At 40.8% G+C, this 19,223-nt stretch overlaps 1 protein-coding gene across 5 annotated transcripts in view; it reads left to right on the forward strand.

The window, feature by feature from the left end:
* LOC122981981 (helicase ARIP4-like) overlaps window positions 1-19,223 on the forward strand; it is a 78,822-nt gene that overhangs the window by 38,299 nt on the left and 21,300 nt on the right. Inside the window, exon 1 of one of the 5 annotated variants that reach the window (XM_044350883.1) lies at window positions 390-457. The exons of 3 other annotated variants lie outside the window; for them this stretch is intronic. In XM_044350883.1, coding sequence (XP_044206818.1) covers window positions 454-457 — 4 coding nt within the window. In that variant the 5' untranslated portion in view covers window positions 390-453. Of the gene's footprint in view, window positions 1-389; window positions 458-2,955; window positions 3,296-19,223 lie in introns of those variants that run through there. One more of the 5 variants, XM_044350882.1, reaches the window with a different exon arrangement.

Raw genomic sequence — 19,223 nt, forward strand, 5'->3', positions numbered from 1 at the left:
CCCCATTACCCCTGTTACCTAAGGCAGCCTCTCTGGAGTGGGCGTGGCTTATTGACATCACACGCACTCCTGTGTCAGTTGGCCTGGGGGAGGGGAGAAAGAGAGGGAGGAGGAAGGCAGGAAAGCAGGACAGAAGGGGGGGTTTCCTACACACGGTAGGCCAAGGCAGCTTTCAGCGACTCATTGTTTTGTAATTGTCCCAATGGCCTTCTGTCCTCACTGGAGTGCCGGTAAAGCTGCCAGACGAGGCTAGAGCTAGAGGTTGAGAGCCTCACACACACACACACACGCTTTGACACGCTCGGTTCAGACTGGACAGTGAGGAAGTGTGTTAGCAGCATGAAGGGAGGACACACACCAGATGGAGTAAGTTTCTAAGAGTAGAAGAAGGAGGCATGGATCTCTCAGCAGAGTAGGAGACAAAAAAAACCCAAAAACTTTCGACCACATGACATGGGTGAGTAGTTGAAATTTGACTGTGTAACTGCTTTTCTGGTTGGTTGACAGTTTTTTTTTTTTTTTTTTCCCCACCCAGCTGTGTGTCTGTTTCTTCTCATCTCTCTGTTAGTCGTGATATCTCTGCTGTTGTATGTCTTATCAGTGTATGTATGTATGCTGCCAAAGGGGGTTTTCTATCATACTGACCTATATGTAGTGCACTGCCAAGTCTGTGGCCGGGCCACTCAGGCAGAACAGAGCAGAGCTCAGAGGTTTCATAAGGCATGTTATGAAATAGATGCAGGAGTTGTCCTTGTTCCCAAAAAAAGTGTATCCTTGTCTCTATTCACAAGGAGTTTTATATCATTTTATGTGGATTAAACTTTCATTTCTGAGGGTAAATTTCCCTCCAGTCAAGCAGAAAAGCTTCAGTTGCCGTTACAAGAAGATGCCTTAATATAGTTTTCATTCTAAATCAGTTTTTTGGATATAAAAGTAGCTTCCAGTCATAGTATAATGAGCCATTTAACCCAGGGTCTAAAGTGTTCCCTGTAAGTGTTTCCTCAGGTCTGTGACAAACTGTAACAAATTATTATAGAAATCAGATGAATTTGCTTCTGGACACATGACGCTCACTAATGGCTGTTTTGTTGCCAGTGTGTTTTACACAGCGTTTATGTTAACAACCACACATAAAACATAACTGAGCTGTTGGACAAATGTGCCTTTCCACAGGCGAGGTTGTGTCGAAAAACCTGATTTTTACTGACGTCATTTTAAACATTTTGTGAGTGTAGTTTGTTGCTTAACTGCCTCCTGCTGTAACAGTAGTATGAGAGGTTTGATATGCTAGTTGTACATGTTGGTAGTGTATGTAAGTGGGGGTTGATCTGGTTTTGTAAGTAAGATTTGAGTCTTTTTCTTCTCTTTTGGTTATTGTGTAGTTTTTAACAACTATTGTTTGACACATTTCCTGGTTTCAATACAAACTTTAGTGTAAATGACCTTTTAAAATACAGCATTTGTTTTATAACGTCAAAGTCTTATAATTGTGTGTATACATAACATATGAATTACTGTGTTCAAGACAGAAGGATTATATATGGATCATTGATCATGTGACTTTTGAGACTTGAGGGTTTTTTTTAGAAGTTGGTGTGCAGGTGTTTCAGAGACTTCAGGTGCATCCACGTTTCCTTCACTTGTGTCTTAGTTGCTCCCACTGAGGATGCATAGAGAGACACAAGGAAACCACGCGAGCAGAGAGGAAACAAGGAAATATGTTTTTAGAGAAATGAGATGTTCTTTCCTCTGAAGCGTAACATGAAGCAATGACGTTTTTGCATTTCTGATGACGGCAGCAGCTCATCACAGCTGGATCAGCTGTAAGTTGGCTTTAACAGCTGTAGCGACTTTTGACGGAGTGTGTGTCTGCACAAAGGTGCACAGTTATTACTGCCGAAGCAGCTGTTTCCTCTGTGCAGTCTGTTACCTGTTTAACAAACACCTGCATTCTGTATTTACACTGTGTACTGTGTCCTGCTCAGAGGCACAGGAACCATTTCTACTGGCAGAATGCGTTTAGATTATTAATTATTTGCATCTGTATTAATATTGTGATTGTGAATAATTTTTTTAATAACCCAGAATATGATCAGGGCATCTTTTGAACACTCAAAATTATTTATTAGGCTAAATGTTTCAGGGAAAATGGAAATTATGTACGTCATATCAAACCCGACACTCAGGAATTTTCAGCCTCGAATGTGACTGACTGGAAATGACGATAAATGAAATATAAATGTGTTTAAAATGTATTTCTTGCTGACAGACAGACTCTTTAAATTTATCCATGATAAAAGAAATAACAGATCATGGAAAGAAAAATCTTTCTAATAAATGAAGAAAGTTGTTTATGGTTCTTTTTTCTGATCAGACCTACAATCAACACAGATCCGGTTCTGTCATATAAGAGAGTTCGTGTGTATGAAGTCAAATATCTTGATGAAGCACTTTAAACCGTGTCAGATTCTATTCAGCTAGAAGTTACACATGAATCAATAGTATGTTTGCGTGTAAAGTTCCATCTATACATGACATCTAGCTTATACAAACACATATCAGTGCTTTAGAGTGTGGTTGTGTGTTTGCGCTGTTTCTCAAAGCAGTTGTCAGTGTAAGTGGCCTTTGCACCTACAAATGACAATCATTTTCAGTTTCTTTTTTTCAGCTGACTATCCAATCACTTTACTGTTTTTTTTTTTTTTTTACTGACTAATAAACATAAAAACTGACAGCATGACTGTGTGGGTGGCTGCTTCCGTACATGCTCTGTATTCCTGGGTGTGTTATGGAGGAGTGTTTTTTTTTTTTTTTTTTTAATTGTTTTTTTGTTTTTTTTGTTTGGGAAGGGTGGGGGTGAAGGGGAATGAGGGATAGTCGGCCGTATGAGTCCCCCCTCAGTGGGGCCCCAGCTCCAGCATGAAGGGTTATGTAAGTTTTTCAGCTGCCAGCCCTCCCGCCTGCCTCTGCCTCACATTCACATTGTTATTGACTAGAGAGGAGCGCACAGAGCATCCAGCCAGTAGTCAGTGAGTCAGTCAGTCACTGAGGCAGTAGATTAAAGAGCAGCCGAGTGTAAAACAAGGTTGAGAGGAGGAGAAATACACCTCCTGTTTGCTTTTTTTTTTAAAAGAGTTTTTCCCCTGAAAGAGGAGGCAGTTGGTTCAGAGAGTTTGACAGGGAGTTAGAGAGCAAGAGATCCGAGAGGAGAGGAAAAAAGGACAAGCAGAGGAGACCAGTTCTTCTCTTTACTCAATAACCATGCTGCTCCTGGACGAGTCCGAGTCATTTGCAGGTAAGTGACATCATCACTCTGACCTTTTTGAGGGAGGGTTGGCGAAGGGATGCATCCCTGAGCTCGAGGAAAGGGATAGAAAGTTTCCAAGAAAAATGTGGGGAAATGGTGCAAAAGTGATTGAGAGTTGTTTTTTTTTTTTAAGTGGGAGAGAAGAGAGGAAGACCGTAAAGCTTTGAAATTCGGTTGATGCTTTGAGAACAGGAAGAAACTGCTCCTCAGCTGCAGAGGTGCTTCCCAGCTGCATCCTGTTCAAAGAAAGACATCATGAATGAAAGCCAGAAATGAGGTGAATGGGGAGAAAAAATAGGACTGAAAAAGACAAGATGGCCAGAAAAAGGGATCTTAAACATTAGAAACCGTCATAGAAGTGTCCAGAATGTGCAGCAGTAGTTGACTGATGCTCGTTAAGTTACTTAACCTTGTTGTGTAACACTGGATCCATACCCACTTAAGCATGCAGTGTCTATCTCTGTTCTTCTTCTCTCTGTTTTCTCTCTCTACACTTCTCTCTCTTCTCATTCTCTCTCCTGTCACTCACACTCATCCGTCCCCGCTCCCTCAACTCGATTCCTTCCATTTTAAATCTTTTCGGTCGCCCTCCCACCATCTTTCAGCCGGTCTCTCCCACGCGTGCCCGGCCGCCTCTCTCTCGTGTTCTCTGGTGTTGTCATCCCAGGCCCGCCGCCCATTGGCTGTTTCTACGGTTACCTAAACCAATGCCGGTGCATGATTGGTGGATGTGGGTAGGATTGGGCCATGCTGGAAATGTGAGCATGTGGAGGCAGGAAAACATATGGTTCATCAGACCAGTGGGTTAGGGGGTTAAACGCGTGAGGAGGCAGGCAGGGACAGAGCGCCTCTGCAGTGTGTCTGGATGAATGAAAGTATAATCTGTGAGGAAGGTTTTTTGTTTTGTTTTGGGGTTTTTTTAACAACATGCTTCATTTCCTCATGTATTCGCTCAAAGGCACTCAGGAACTAATTTATCTCAAAAAACCTCAAATCAATAATAAGACTCAAGTTAATTATTTTCCAACTTCTAAAGACCTGTACGCTTTTTAACAGTCTAAAACAATGTGTCTTATGTGCAGTTAATAGACCACATTCACAGGCATGTATTCAGAAAGCTTCGTTCAAATGGTACCATAAGTTGTGTATCTATTTGTGACTCTGCAAGTTCTGTCTCCTGATCTCATCTCATTTGGAAGTGTGTGTCTGCACATTGGATTTGAAATGAAACCATTAGTGTGAGGTAAAGTGCAGGCTTGTAGCTTTAATTTACCCTACCTTTTGTACATAAATACTGAAAGTAGGGTAAAAGGTCAAGTGGACTGAGGACATGGTTGACTTTGCCAGCAGAGAATGTTCCAGAAATCTCCTTGGTTACCATATCTGAATGTTTATGATCGTTGTCCGGGTGCATTGTTCGAAGTTTCCTGTATCGTTCACCCAGTATGGATGTGAACCCTCAGAAATAAAAGCTGCAGGTTAACACTTTAAACTCATAATCATTATTTTATTTCAGCTCTGGTGTTCTGTACTGCAGAGACACAACAGTGAAAAACATATCACTGTTTTGACTGTAGACAGTCTGCACTGTATCTGCCTGTATTGGACATCAGACAAGGAGATACTGTGTTAGTGTGAACGTTGACCTAAAGGTTGCAAAAGCTGTTGGAGTTCATTTTTCCCCGGGCTATAGATGTAACAAGATAAAAGCTGCTATTGAAGAATTCAAAAAAACATTTGTCTGAAAAGGTCATCAGGTATTCAGGATTTCTGAATGGATCAGTCAAGGATTTACACTTTTTATCCTGTAAAAAAAAAAAAAAATCCTTGTTTGTTTCAATGTCGCTGGTGGTTTACAGTGTCCCGCTCTGTCTGCCTTTCACTGTGTTGGCATTTGTTTAGAAAGGCATTCACTGGGATCCATTATTGAGAATTAACTAATGTCTACATGCTCGTAATTCTTGGGATTGCTCTGGGTGTTTGGCTCACTGTGAAAGGAGACACTATATGCCTTATCATCGCTGTGAACAATGCATGTTGAATAATGATAAAGGCTAAAAGAACACACTGTTCTCCCTCAAATCCATTGTGGAGGTTGTGTGTGTGTGTGTGGTTTTTTTTTTTGCACATCTTCCTGTGGGTATTATCTGTCGATCAGGGACAAACTGCTTATTGTGAGAAGAAAAAAAAAAAAGTGAGACATTTGAAGAGCAGTGACACCTCAGTGGTACAATGTAACAGGAAGGAGACTGTTGTGCTGAATCTTTTTTTATCCATGCTGCGCGGCACGCTCTGTTCGGTTGTAATTGGCCTCAGCATGCCGGGCAGGAACAACCTGTCCTGTTCAGACCAGCGCCAGGGTCCAAGCCAAACGCCGGGAGCACGTGTAGTCTGGCTGCTTTCATAACACCACAGCGCTGAGGATGTAGGCTTCGCCGGGCTAGCCGCATGGCTTTTATTGCCACTTCCTTAATGTCGTCAATCCCTGTCAGATCATAAAGCTGCTTTCTTTATTCTCCTTCAAGGTAAATTTCCTCCTTTTTTTTAAGTTCTCTTTTTTATTTCACCACTGCACAGTGCTCTCACTGTGTTCTCTCTCTTTCTATGTGCTTTTTTGTTTTAAAAATATATTCCCCATAAGTGCAGCTTTCACCCTTCATGCTGCACTCTTGCTCCTTCACTTGAATAAAAACCTGTTGTCTCTGTCTTACCTTATAAAAGCCTCTCTCTCTCTCTCTCTGTCTTTCACCATCAGTCTCTCCCTCTCAGTTAATGTCTGCAGTACTGTATAGTGTTACATTACTGCAGTCTTGTGATCAGAGAGTGAACATCATGAGGGCAGTGCCTGTGCTAAGCCAGAATCAGTCACATTATTTCACTCCGCATCCAAATACTGTCTTATTAAATCCTGAAGAGCCTTTTCTGTGTAAAACCTGAATAATCAGTGGCAGATTCTATTGCTGCTTCAGAGAAATGCTTCTTCGTGTGATGCAGAAGGTTTGAATCAGCCATTGTGACAGCTGAAATGCTACCAGCATGTTTTATCCACTGCTCATGTTGCACTGTCAATGTTTGTAGTAGACTGTATATAAGGATGGATGTAGCGAGGTGTGACGTCACCTGTTGGTTTGCATTGAAGCTGGTTTGAAGCCCAGAGTTGTCTCTTATGGTCGGAGCCATCTTTTCCATTTGGAGCCAGGGACCTTCTAAGTAAGGTGTGCTGGGTGCCGCGACCCCAGAACAAAGGGAAAGCTAGCTTATTTGGAACACCGCGCGGTGCACACTTTGGCTAATGTTAGCTACTTTAGCTAAATTGTGTTGGTAAGTAGGTATATAGAGCCTTTATAGAATATTCCCTTTTCCTGCCTTTTAGTAAGAGATATTGTGAATGGGGGAATAGAATGATTTACATTTTTAATGTGTATAGAAATTGTCAAATAACATTATACAGAAAGTCCCAGAGCCGGGGAGAGCAGCAGGTGAGCAAACTGTCAATCAGTCAACGCCCACACTGCAGAAATCAAAGCTTACTTAAAGTCTTCAAATCTTATTAACAATAAATTCCAAAATGACCACCAGCCTGAATACCACCAGCCTGAATATAGCAATTGTGACCATAAGGATTCGTTTAAAGAAATGATTGAGTATTTCTAGACAGAAGTTGACACTTTTTGAATGGGAGTCAAGTGGAGACTGGAACTTTTTGGAGCCAGCATCTAATGGCGGATTTTAAGGTACTTCAGCCTTGAGTCTTGGTGATTGACAGTTGGTTTGAAGCAACAACACACAAGATGGAAGTTACAAACCACTTTGCCGATTTGAATCGTTTCACTGGTGTAAATGCATGTAGTCACTGATGATGATGTGTTTTTTTTCTAAGTTATCTGATCACATCAGTGTGCATGCGCATTATATGTGCATTATATGTGCATTAGTGAGCGATCACATCACTGTCCATAACGCCGTGACATGGCGGTGCTGCTCCTGACATTTAGTTCAGTCGGTTACTGGTTCAATCCAGTACAAATCCTGACCTATATAAACACTGTGTATAAGTTTGACAGCTCGGCAGCCATCTACCTGCGACAGTTAACACATCGGTATCGTCTCTGTGGCCTTCACAGTCTTTCAATAAGCATTCAGCTGTGAAATAACACACTATATATCACAACTGAGCTGACAGTTGCTCTTTCAGTCACTATTGTGGAGAGCTGAAGTGCAAAAAGCTACTGATTCAGTTCATTCTGAAGATGCAGTGTTGAAGTTTTGTTCATACATGTACCCTTTGTACTCCTGTAGTAGCAAGCTGCCATGACACTTGACCACTTTAGAAAGTAAAAAAAAGTTTTGTATTTTAGCTTCACATTGTTGTTATTTGAAGTCAGAATGCAGTTTGACAAACTGAGAGTCTGCACCGATAGACCCAGACAGAAATGGCAGTTTGGAGTATGATGAAGGCATAAAGGTTTTGGTGGTTTGGTTTTTGTGGCATTTGTTCAGAGGCTGAAAGTACCCACAGCATCCTGAACGCTGCCAAAAAAAAGGGGTATATGTAACAGGCTATATTATGACCAGCACAGTGATAATGCGTGGCAGCTTCCCAATCTGTGTATTAGGTCCTCTCCTCTCACTCCTCCTCCTCCTCCCTCCTCTTCCTCCTCTTCAGCAGCAGTGACACACTGGCCTACAAACAGCCATTCTACCTCGCCTCACCCCTCTGCTGCTCTCTCTCTCTCTCTCCATCACACGTTGGTTGTCTCTCTGCTGTCTTTCTGTTTCTCTCTTCGTCCTTTTGTCGTGTTTTTCTTTCACCGCCTCATCGTTTCTCTGACACACACACATGTGTGCAGCCAGCAGGAGGGTTTCATAACTCACCTGCCTCGCTCTAATAAAGCAGCCTTAATAACTCATTCAGGGCAGTCTGTTACATAACGTGTGTGTGTGTGTGTGTGTCAGTTTGTGTGTGTGTGTGTGTTGTCATGCTGAGAGCTTTAGATACATTTTTTTTTTTATCTTTCTCAAGGCAAGTTATATAACCCAGTTAAATCTTGGTCTGTCTTCAGAAAGAAAACCACAACTGCTTTTCCAGCGGTTTGTCTTTCTGTTAGATCTTTATAATATTTTTCCTCAGTTCACTCCTGCAGACGTTGTGATCGACTGACTGAAAGTTCAAACAAAAAAGATGCGGAAGTGTCAATTGCGGTCTGTAGATAAAACACCAAATGTTTTGTAATTTTGCTTTTAATCCTTCCTGTTTTTTTCATTTTTGCTTCAGTTAAGACAATTTTGGCAGTTGTGTTTTGTGTGTTTTTGATGTTTATCACATCTTAAGCTTTGCATCATAACCCACAGAGACACTGTAGCCCCTCCTCGTTTTCACAACCTGAGGAAACATTCAGGGAGTACTTAGAGTTACACCCACCAAGGACAGTAATGTGTTAATTTAAAGGAATTCATTCAAACCGTGTCTTCTTATTTATCTGTTCATCAGTCCGACAGTCTGTCTACCTGCATCACAGTGTCTGCCTGTGTCTCCTTCCACCCGTCTGTCTGATCCGTCCACCTTAAATCATCTCTGTCAGTTTTATTGTCGTCACAATTTGGAAAACAGTCGTAAAAGTAACAGAACTGTATGAACTCTGCTTAACAGCAGGAATGAGGCGGAAAATCCTGACACCGATAGACCACACACTGTCACACACTCACAGATACACATGCTTGTACACACACAGGGCAGACACACTCCACGTATGTGCAGCTGTGTGTGTGTGTGACTGTGTGTACGATACTCGTGTGTGTGTGTAGATGTTCTGTTTTCTCTACTTTTGAGTGAATTCGTTTGGGTCTGCCAGCTTTTGCAAGCGTGTTCTGCGTGTCTGTGACGTGGTACATCTATGTGTGTGTGTGTGTGTGTGTGTGTGCGTGCGTACAGGACGTGAGGTTCTTGTGAACATGCTGGTTGTGTAACAGCCAGAGGCAGCAGTTACATAAGCGTCCCCTCTCGTCTGACCAGCCTCAGCGTCGGTGGCCTGTCTGTCTGTTAGAGAGCAACTTTCTGAGTAAGACTGAGACTGCGCGCTCATATGTGTGTGTGTGTGTGTGTGCGTGTGCGTGTGTGTGTGTGTGCCAACAAGCAGACTAATGGGACTCTTAATAAAACGGGTCATCTCATTGTGTGCAGCAGCCTCTTGAGGCGCCTCGAGGCAGAAATAAAAGAGAGAATTAAAGTTGTGTTGCATGTTGACCTCGACTTTTAACACAAGCTACTGACCTCATTAACACTTTGACATTCGTCTGTGACCCGTCTCCATTCTCCATTTTTCTCTCTTTGGAAATGAGAAGACTTGAATTTTATTGTCAGTATGATGCACCATCATCTGCAGCAGTTCCATTTGTATGTATATTACCACTCATTACCTCCTATTTGTTTTCCATCCTGTTTGTTTGTATCACAGCAGGATAATCTTACTGAATTTCAATGAAGTTTGGTAGAAAATGAGGCGATGGACCAGAAAATCAGTGATTATTTTATTTGTGCGGCTTGATGAATCATTTATCACTTATTTGCCTTGTTTCAAGATAAAAAAAAACTTTGAACATTCTCTCTATTTCCTCCTTAACTACTTACCTGAATCATCTTATCTTAAGTGTTTTGATCCTCATCAATATACAAACACACATTGAAAATTTCTACCATTAAAAATGGGATTTTGCTCTTTGAGCGCTCTCTATTTTCTCTTATGATTCAGATATGATTTCCAATTGCAAAACCTCATAAGCAGTCAGCCTCTGTAACTACAGAACAGATGTGACGTCAGCCTGTCAAAACGCCAGCTTTGTCAGTCAGTCAGACAGGTGTAATTACACTTTTACACCTTAATGACAGCAGTATGCTGAATGTCTCAAGGATGTCTTCCTGCCCTGAGAGGCATTACTCTGTGTTTTATAACCGTACATCAGCGGATTATGTAACAAGGAGGATAGAACGGCCCAGTGAGCACGTTCAGACATGTACCTGGACGACAGGAAAGAGTATAAATAGGTAAGGTGGGAGATAACAAAGGAAGAAAGATGAGGAGAATTAACACGTAACATGGCAGGAAGGGAGGTAGAAGTTAGGAGAGGATGAAGCAGATAAATCAAGAGGAGAGGTGTGAAGGAGAAATACAAGTAGAGGAGAAGAAAGGTGGGTGAGCGAGAAGGTTTATCAAGGTTTGTGGAGAGGTGGTAGATGGAAAGGTGGGAGGAAAAACAGAGCCAGGTAATTGAAGAGGAGAGAGGAGAAGGTGGGAGAGTCGGATGATGAGGAAAGACAGGAAGTTGAAGAGGGAAGAAAACAGCTGAGAGATGAGGTGAAGTGGAAGAAGGAATAGATGGCAAGGTGAGAAGAAAACACAAAGGATGTGATAGAGAGAGGGTCAGATGTGACCATCAACCACAGATTTTAGTGTCATTTGGAGCACAGTGATAGAACTGGACATGCACATGAACAGCTCTACATTAGAAATGCACAAAAGTAGCACATATTGTATGTTTTGACTGTCCCATTTACACCAATTTCACCCCCAAAATACCCAGATGTTTTAGAAAAAATAAATCAACCTGTTCTCTCACCAGCATCTCAAAAGTCAGAGGCTACACAGGCCATTTAGGTTTTCCAAAACATGTTGGATAACTAGACCACAACAACATTTATGGTTCCCGGTAGCCAGGGATCAAAATTGATAAATTTCCAGCTGAAAGTCTCAGGACGGTTTTTCGGATGAAATGATTAGATGAATCCTTTTGATTCTCTGTTACAGTGAATCCTGTGTCCCTCTGCTTCCTGTCTATTTCCTGGAATCCCCTGTATGTTGGATAAGGAGATTTTGTCCTCTATGTGTGTGTGTGTGTGTGTTTGTGTGACGTAGAGGATTCTCCGCCACTTCGTAGTAAATATCTGCCGTCATCTGTAATCTGCTTACGTAGACAGCAGGTGGTGGGTTGGAGGGCGAGATGCAGACAGACGGTCCATGTCATTTTATTTATTAATTTGATGTTTTTCAGCGTGTAGGTCAGTGACTCACAGGGAAGCAGGTTGAGGCAGGAAGGGCAGAAAAGTTCAGACATATATAAGATGGGTTTATGTTTGAAGGTAAGCACACAGGTCACCTCTGTGTGTTTGTGTTGCAGTATGGGTAAGTAATAAAACGGAACCTGATGTGTAGGTCAAGTGCTGAGGACCTCGTATTTCCTGTATTTGTGTTTGTGTGCGTCTGTCCCTGCGTGCCCTCAGCTGTCTGACTTCATGATACGGATGCAAATAAATCTCATAAAGGCATCGAATATCTCTTCAAAGTTTCCATCAGCATCTGATCATTTAAAACCAGCGCTTGTCAAGCTGCAAGTCATGACCCAAAAACAGATTTCTGATGTTTTCTTGATGGGATTTTACATGATAACTACTATTTTGTGTTTCAGGAGAAAAAAACCCATCCATTTGAGTTTGTATCAGTGGTTTCAAAAAGCTCGACAACCCTTAAAGTAATGTTTTTAATGTTTACCAAATCTTTTGAGTGTCAAACATCCCACTTCTTCTCTTTGTGTGTGATGTCAGCTTGTATCAAACCTTTACATACTGGGTGCTTGACACTCAAAAGGTAGTTATTAGGTGAATTATCACTTTAGCAAGACAAGTGCCCCAAAATTAAATGAATAAAAACTCTGAAAAAAGTTGGAAATTTTTGTTGTAATATTTAAACATTAAAGTAAAATGTCTTCAAAACTTCAAATCATGTCTTAAAACATTCAATCACTCCACAAATTGGGCTGAAATTGCTGCATTTTGGCTCATAAGTTTTGTATGAAACCAGACTGCAGGGGGGAGTCTGCTCTGTCACAGTCACAGTCTGTATTTATTATTAATGGAGCAGATAAGGAAATTGTTATTGGACGACTTTACAGATTACAATCTTCACTCGAGTTTCAAGCTCGAGGGCAGACGTTTTTTCAAACACACCAATCTGTTTTTTTTTTTTTTTCAACCACTGATTGTTTTCAAGAAACCCTTGTTCAGTGCAGTGTGACGCAGTTTTCATTGCCGTCCGAGTGAAAACTCTGTATCACAAACTTATCAGTTTTCCCAGAGCCAAGAGAAACAGGATGTGCAGTTTAGAATTTATCCAGGGACGTATTGAAAGGGTTTTCACACCTAAAAGTAACAGAAATTAGTCAGACAACAAAGGATACAGCAGTCCTTGAGTTGATGGGAAAACATATTGTGAGGTTTTTATACGTTATGTAAAGATAAAGCTCATTAAAGAGGGGAAGAATGTTTGGTTTCTCTTTTTCATCCTGTATATTTTTGTGTTTTTAATCTTTCCTGTTGTCTCTCTTTCTCCCTCTTCTCCTTCCTCTCTGTATAAAAGTGACACACTTGAGGGAATTCCACTTATTCACAACACACACACACACACACACACACACACACACACACACACACACACACACACACACACACACAGCGTCGTCGCATGGTTGCGGTGTTATGTTCGTCAGCGCAGTACAGAGGAGTTATATAAACACTTAACATAAACGTCAATGTGGTTATATAACCTTGTGGTTGCAGAAGACATTCCCCCACTGCAACCCCCCCCTTCTGATACACACACACACACACACAAAATACCCACTAATCATGATTTTGTTGCCGATGGCCGCGCATTCTTTAGAGCCACATATCTCTCAAGTAAAGAACCGTTGTGTTGTTTTCCTGAGGAGCAGCACGTCTTTAACCCGCCGGGAGTGTCCAGCAGAACAAATTAATGGCTTAGGAAAAAGTGCTGCAGGTGTTGTTTACTCTCTGACACTTTCTGACTGCTGATGATTCAGCATTTCACCACGACATCCTTGGTTGCTCGCTTCCTTTGCTCAGTGTCTGTGCTGCCAGAGGTCGAGGTTTCACCTGCATTAATACACTACCCTAACTCACTTTGCCTACGTATTGTCACGATTGTTTTGTTCCCTCTTCTTCGTGCCTGCGTCCTCTCCTCATCACGCATCGCAGCAGAATATTTGGCTCAGTCGCCTAGCAACAATCGGCGCTCCGAACTCCAATTGTCACCTTAAGATAACACCTCCATTGGACTCACGCACAGGAGAGTGTTTCTTAATGAGGTGGGCAGGCATCAGAGGCTGAATTTAGACCAGAATTCAAAACAACATGTGGTTATTTCAGTTGGAAGTGTGAATAGCTGCGTCTTGACTGTTCAGCAACAGGTCATTGTGAACTCATTATTGAGTTTTGGAAATTCTGATCAAGCCAAGGATTCTTCTACTGACCCGTTTGTGAAAACAAAGGTTTGACAGAAATTGGAGTTGCAAAGCTTTCATTAGCTCATACTCAATTGTGGGCGCAAGTTAGAGCCAAAAAAAAACTCAGTCAGTGGGGAGGATGGAACATTTCATTAGTTATATAACATGTTGTGAATTTGTATTGTTGTTTGGTGTGTGTGTGTGTGTGTGTGTGTGTGTGTGTGTGTTACTTCACCTTGACAGCTTCTAAACTGCTCCATGAAACACAAAGCCACAGCTGCTCCATTTTGAATCCAACAGTTTCTGTTCAAGCTCAAATCCCTGCTCCATCTTCATGTTGACATCTCTTGTAATTTTTTCAAAGTTGAGTTTAATCCTCTGAACACCTGGAAGTACAAAACATTAATATAACAGTGACAGGGTTTTATAGAAAATCGATGGATGGATGGATAAATATTCAGTACGTATGTAATTCAGAGGTTATGAAACTTGATTTTTTTCCTGCATGCTCTTCTGCGTGACCTCTCTGTAGTTCCTTTTAAAATTAGTTTTTAAATACAGTGGAACAGTATTTATAGCACCAAGTGTTTGGCTGAATGCCAGTTTGGATTCAAAGTGACAAATGTTACGTAAGCTGCAGAAGACTGATGCCAGAGTGACACTGTTATATAAAAATCCAAACTCAAATGTAAAGAAGTTCCATCCTGATCAGTTTAGCGGTCTGCTGTTAATGTACACATACAGTATATAAGGATTGTTTCCATTATCAGTTAGTCTATTGATTATTTTTCGATTAATTGGCTAGTCTCCTAACAAGAAGAAATAGTGATAAATGCCCAAATCCAATCACTAGTTTTAGTATTATTTTTCCTTTTTGCTTAATTTCTTTTTTGATAACTTATTAAATAATTAAAAAGTCATACTTCCTCCGTGATACCATGATAATTTACACAAATATATCATTAATAATATCTTGTTTTTGGATTTACGTTACTTTAAGCATAAACACCTGAATACAGCAGAGAAATCCCTATTTAATACAATATCTGTAACTCAACCCATCATTTTAGGAATAATATACACCATATGTGAATGATCCCGTTCATAGAAAGATACATGAGCACAAGCCAACGACATAAAATCACTGCCGGTGTGATAGTGATGGGTTTTCTCTCCTCTTCCAGCTGCTCTAACAGCCAACTGGAGACTCTTATCTGTTCTAAAACAGATACATTTCTCTGGTAAAAAACACATTAAAGTGGTTGTTAAAATGTTTTGCCTCTGTCAGAAACTATTGCCAATATGCTAACGGACTGTTCCACCACATCCCACAGAAATCCTTCACAGAATTATCAGTTCATAAGAGGAAACAGCTGCGCCTCTGATGCACTAAATTATCATCTTATTTATTTTAGTTAGTATATTTCATATTGCATAATGCGTTTTTTAAATAGAAAACTAAACTGGCCGCAGCACTTGTCGGCTTATTAGTTATAAATAAAATAATAAAATGATCAAGACACTCAAATATAGACTAAATCATCTTGAAATCAAGTGTTGCACCTGTGCGGGGACACCATATGTGGAGACAGTGTGTGTCCAACAGCTAATAAAATCATAGTTCGTAAAATATTTCATAAATCTGCTCCTAGTATCTGTCTTCCCTCCCCCGTCTGTCTCCCTCGGTGGTGAATAATTCCTGGACTTTTTGTCCTCTTGACCTGAGCAGAGGAAACAGACCTGCTTCCTAGAATCTACATCTGTGTGTGCTTGTTTGTGAGTGTCACTACTATGTTTTTTTAATGTTTGTGTGTGTGTGTGTGTGTGTGTGTCCGCCCCCTCTCTCACTCTGAAGTACATCTCTCTTTTTCTCTTTGAATGATGACCTCGCTTTCATCTCTCTCCTCTCTCCTCTTTCCCTTCCTGTCTGCCCCCTCAACGTCTCTTTGAGTGCTCATCCTTGTGTGTGTGTGTGTGTGTGTGTGTGTTTGTGTGCGTGTGTGTGTGTGTGTGTGTGTGTGTGTGTGCAGTGATGTTGAGGCTCTGTGCATTTCGGGAATCGTTATATAACTGCTCTGTAAGGTAGAGTTGGAGAAAGGGAAAAGAAAATGGAAGATGGGGTCTTTGAGTGAATGTTTAATTCAAATCCATGTCATCTTCATGTAAACACACACGTTATTTTTCCGCTCTTATCTCTAACGGATACAGTTATCATCAAAACTGCAGTTTCATGAAAGCTTTTCCAATTGCGGTTTAAAACATGCAATGTATGGTGGCTAATTCCTGGAAAAGAAATGATGTGTTTTTTGTTTCCTATTTGTTTTTGGTTGAAATAAATGGAAGAACAGAGCAGTTAGCATTAGCATTTAAAGCTAAACAAGAGGAAGATGTCACCTTTTGATTTACAAGAACGTCCGGCCTATTTTTGATTTTGATTGTTAATCATTTGAAACTTATCTCACATGTAAAGTTTATAAATTAGCAACTTTACATTAAAGATCATTTGTGTCCTTCCAGGCACCTGTAGCCAGAAGAATGTCTTTCTGTCTAACTCCATTAATGACATTGTTTTGTTCTTGTTTGTTTGTCAGCAGGATCATATGTGTAAATCCAACTCATGGACACTGATGAAGTGGCTGAAAGCAAACCTCATCAGTTTTGTCTCATTGTTTTCATAGTAAAACCTCCACACAATACAGCTTTAAACCTGGTGGTTAGGAACAAGTGATAGATTTTGGTGCAGAGTGTTTTTTTTTTTTTTAGCTTTGAGCTACATTCTCCTGAATGATTGCACTCACTTCAATGATAAAGCAAGACTAAGAGTCTACATCCATGCCAGCAGCTCTGTTAGGCTGTTATGTACTTTGGCACAGCGGTGCTTTTGAGCTTAATGCTCCTTAGACCTGATCGAAATTGGGGTTGACCCAATCAGACCCAGAGAGAACACCAACACTGGCAGCAGCTTGATCCTACACCAGTAAATGAGCAGTCGCAGTCAGAGAGAGCACTTTAAAATATCATTTTTTTCCTCCACTTCAAAGTTCACATCCTTCATCTCACCTCAAAAAACACATATTTCTCCTGTGATGGATATGACGCGTCACATGACCAGCTGATGACGAGTATGTATGAATGTGTTTTGATGCTGATCTATTTGCAGATTATGATATGAAAGTATTTTCATCATCAGCGTGTCAAAATTAGAGAATTGTGCAGCCTCTGACACTAAATGTTGTATGTCTGTATGTTTTTAGTATGTTTGTGATGTAACTGATCTTAATTCACTCTGAAATGCTAGTGTCCACATGCACTTAGATACATAAGTACGCCACACACACATACACACATACACACGATCACCACCGAGACAGACTGGTGTCATTAGCAGCCAGATCAAGAAGTTTGTTATCACGTAGATGGACTGAAGGGGCGTTTTATGTAAGTTGTTTTTCAACTGGCAGTGAGCTCATCACCAGCCTCCATGCTCTGTGTGTGTGTGTGTGTGTGTATATGTGTGTTCTGGCTCATAACCAGGATTAGCTAGCTTTATTGCTCCACAGACCTGCTCTGATGTGCCCCACAGACACTCTCTCCTTTCATCTTCTCCTCCCTCCATTAGCTTTTTTCTTTCCTTCGCTTTTGTCTTTCTCATCTCCCAAATCTGCACATTATCTGTCTTTATCCAATCTTGCATCCCGTCTCTCTCCCCCGTTTGTGTTTGTGTTGCGTGTGTGTGTGTGTGTTTTCCTCCGACTTGTGTTTCGGTGCACATTTCTGTGAACATTTCTCTCATTCTCACAATGTGGGAAACTGAAACTCAGTTTATCAAGTGTCATTCAGTGAACATGTCTTGTATTTCTTCGTGTGTGTGTGTGTGTTGATACAGAAAAATCTTGTGGCAGTGTGTTCTTGTTTGTCCAGTCATCCCAGGCAGATTTCTTGGCAGAACTGTCCTACTCATTTGTGTGTGTGTGTGTGTGTGTGTGTGTGTGTGTGTGTGTGTGTTCGTCATTTATGTGTGTTGGTTTATATTCTTTTATGAACATTTGTCCTGTGTGTGCGTGTGTGTTTATGTGTGTTAACGTGTGGGTTTGTGTGTGTGTGTCCGTGTTTGTGTCCTGTCTTGTGTTTCGTAAGCCGTCCATATTTATGATCCAGCTCTTACATAAGCCTCAGATCTAGTTCAGTGTGTCTCTGACAGAACAACTGAGACAGAAAGAGAGAAAGAGAGAGTGAGAGAGAGAGAGAAAGAGGAGTGGGAGAAAAGGACAAAGAGGAAGAAGAAAGGTTAAAAGTGAAAGAGGCAGATTGAGGGCAGGAGAAACAGAGAGAGAACCAGAAATTATTTAGAGAGAAATAATACAGTCGGATGAGAGTTAAAGGTGCCATACTGTGCAGTTTTCATACTTTTATATTGACTTATGTTTTGGCTCAGGATGAGAGGAACCTTCTTCATGGTGATTTGCAAATGCAGTTTTGTTAAAAGTTAATTTAAATTCATTTGAAAGCTTAAGTTGTCGCAGGCTCTGGCTGACAACAGCAGCTCCTGTGATTCAAATGAGTCAAACCACTTTGATGGAAATTTCCATTTCACATCACACAGTAAACAGGCCTGACTGGAGAGACGTCAACAACTCAGTTCCTAGTAAATATAAGACACACTACAAAGATTTGTGAATACATTCAATATTTGATCTTATATAAATGAGTACAATACTGGACTTGTTAAAGTGGGAAAGGAGCGTGATCACAAATTTGAGTTTATCCCTTAATATTGTGCCAAAATCAAATATTTTCTTAAATAAAGGTGGCCAGATGTTGCTCTATGATGTCTCTCAAGCTCTTTTTAGAAAGGATTTGGGTTTTTCATCAAGATTCTGAAACTGCAAAGCAAACTTTACTTTACATTCACCAGAACAGAATATAAGTCTAAATATTTGGTTGTATGTGGTCACATGTGGACGGAGTGTTGCATCTACGCCTCCGAACATTGTTAACAAGCACAGAACTGAACAGGGAACAAACCATAATGGGAAAATTGTATAGTGCCTATCCAATAAAACGAGCCGCACGCTCGGCTGAAAGGATCTGCAGAGTCGACTTGGGATCGTTCACATCACCCCATGATTCATTTATGATTTATTTTACTCTTTTTTTTTATTGGCAGTTATGATTAGTAGATGTGTGACTGCAGGTGTAATCAGTTACAAGTTGAGCTGGCGTTTGACGGCCAGAGGAGCCCACTTACTGAATCTAATGACACAACCGGTCTCTCCAGCTGAGCCCTGAAGAGGGAGGGAGGTCCTTGACGTTGCGCATCCTAATATTTTTGGTGATTTTAGTTTTTTGAGTCATGAAGCCATAACAATCAACAAAAAGTCACAAAAACTGGTTGTTATTGCAACCATAGCAACAGAGGTCCCCTATCATTAAAAAAAAAGTAGTTTTTCAACTCTTTCTTAACCCCAATTAGGTCGATTTTGTGCCGAAACTGAAACGAGTTTGTAAAATGATTCAGAATAGTAGAGGATAAGAATCTAAAGTAGCAACAGACCACATGAACAATATTTCCTTTTTTTTATGACATTATCAATAACCATCACCCGTCCTCATCTTGTCTCCT

Source organism: Thunnus albacares, chromosome 5 (genome assembly GCF_914725855.1).
Source record: "Thunnus albacares chromosome 5, fThuAlb1.1, whole genome shotgun sequence".
Classification (NCBI taxonomy): Eukaryota; Metazoa; Chordata; class Actinopteri; order Scombriformes; family Scombridae; genus Thunnus; species Thunnus albacares.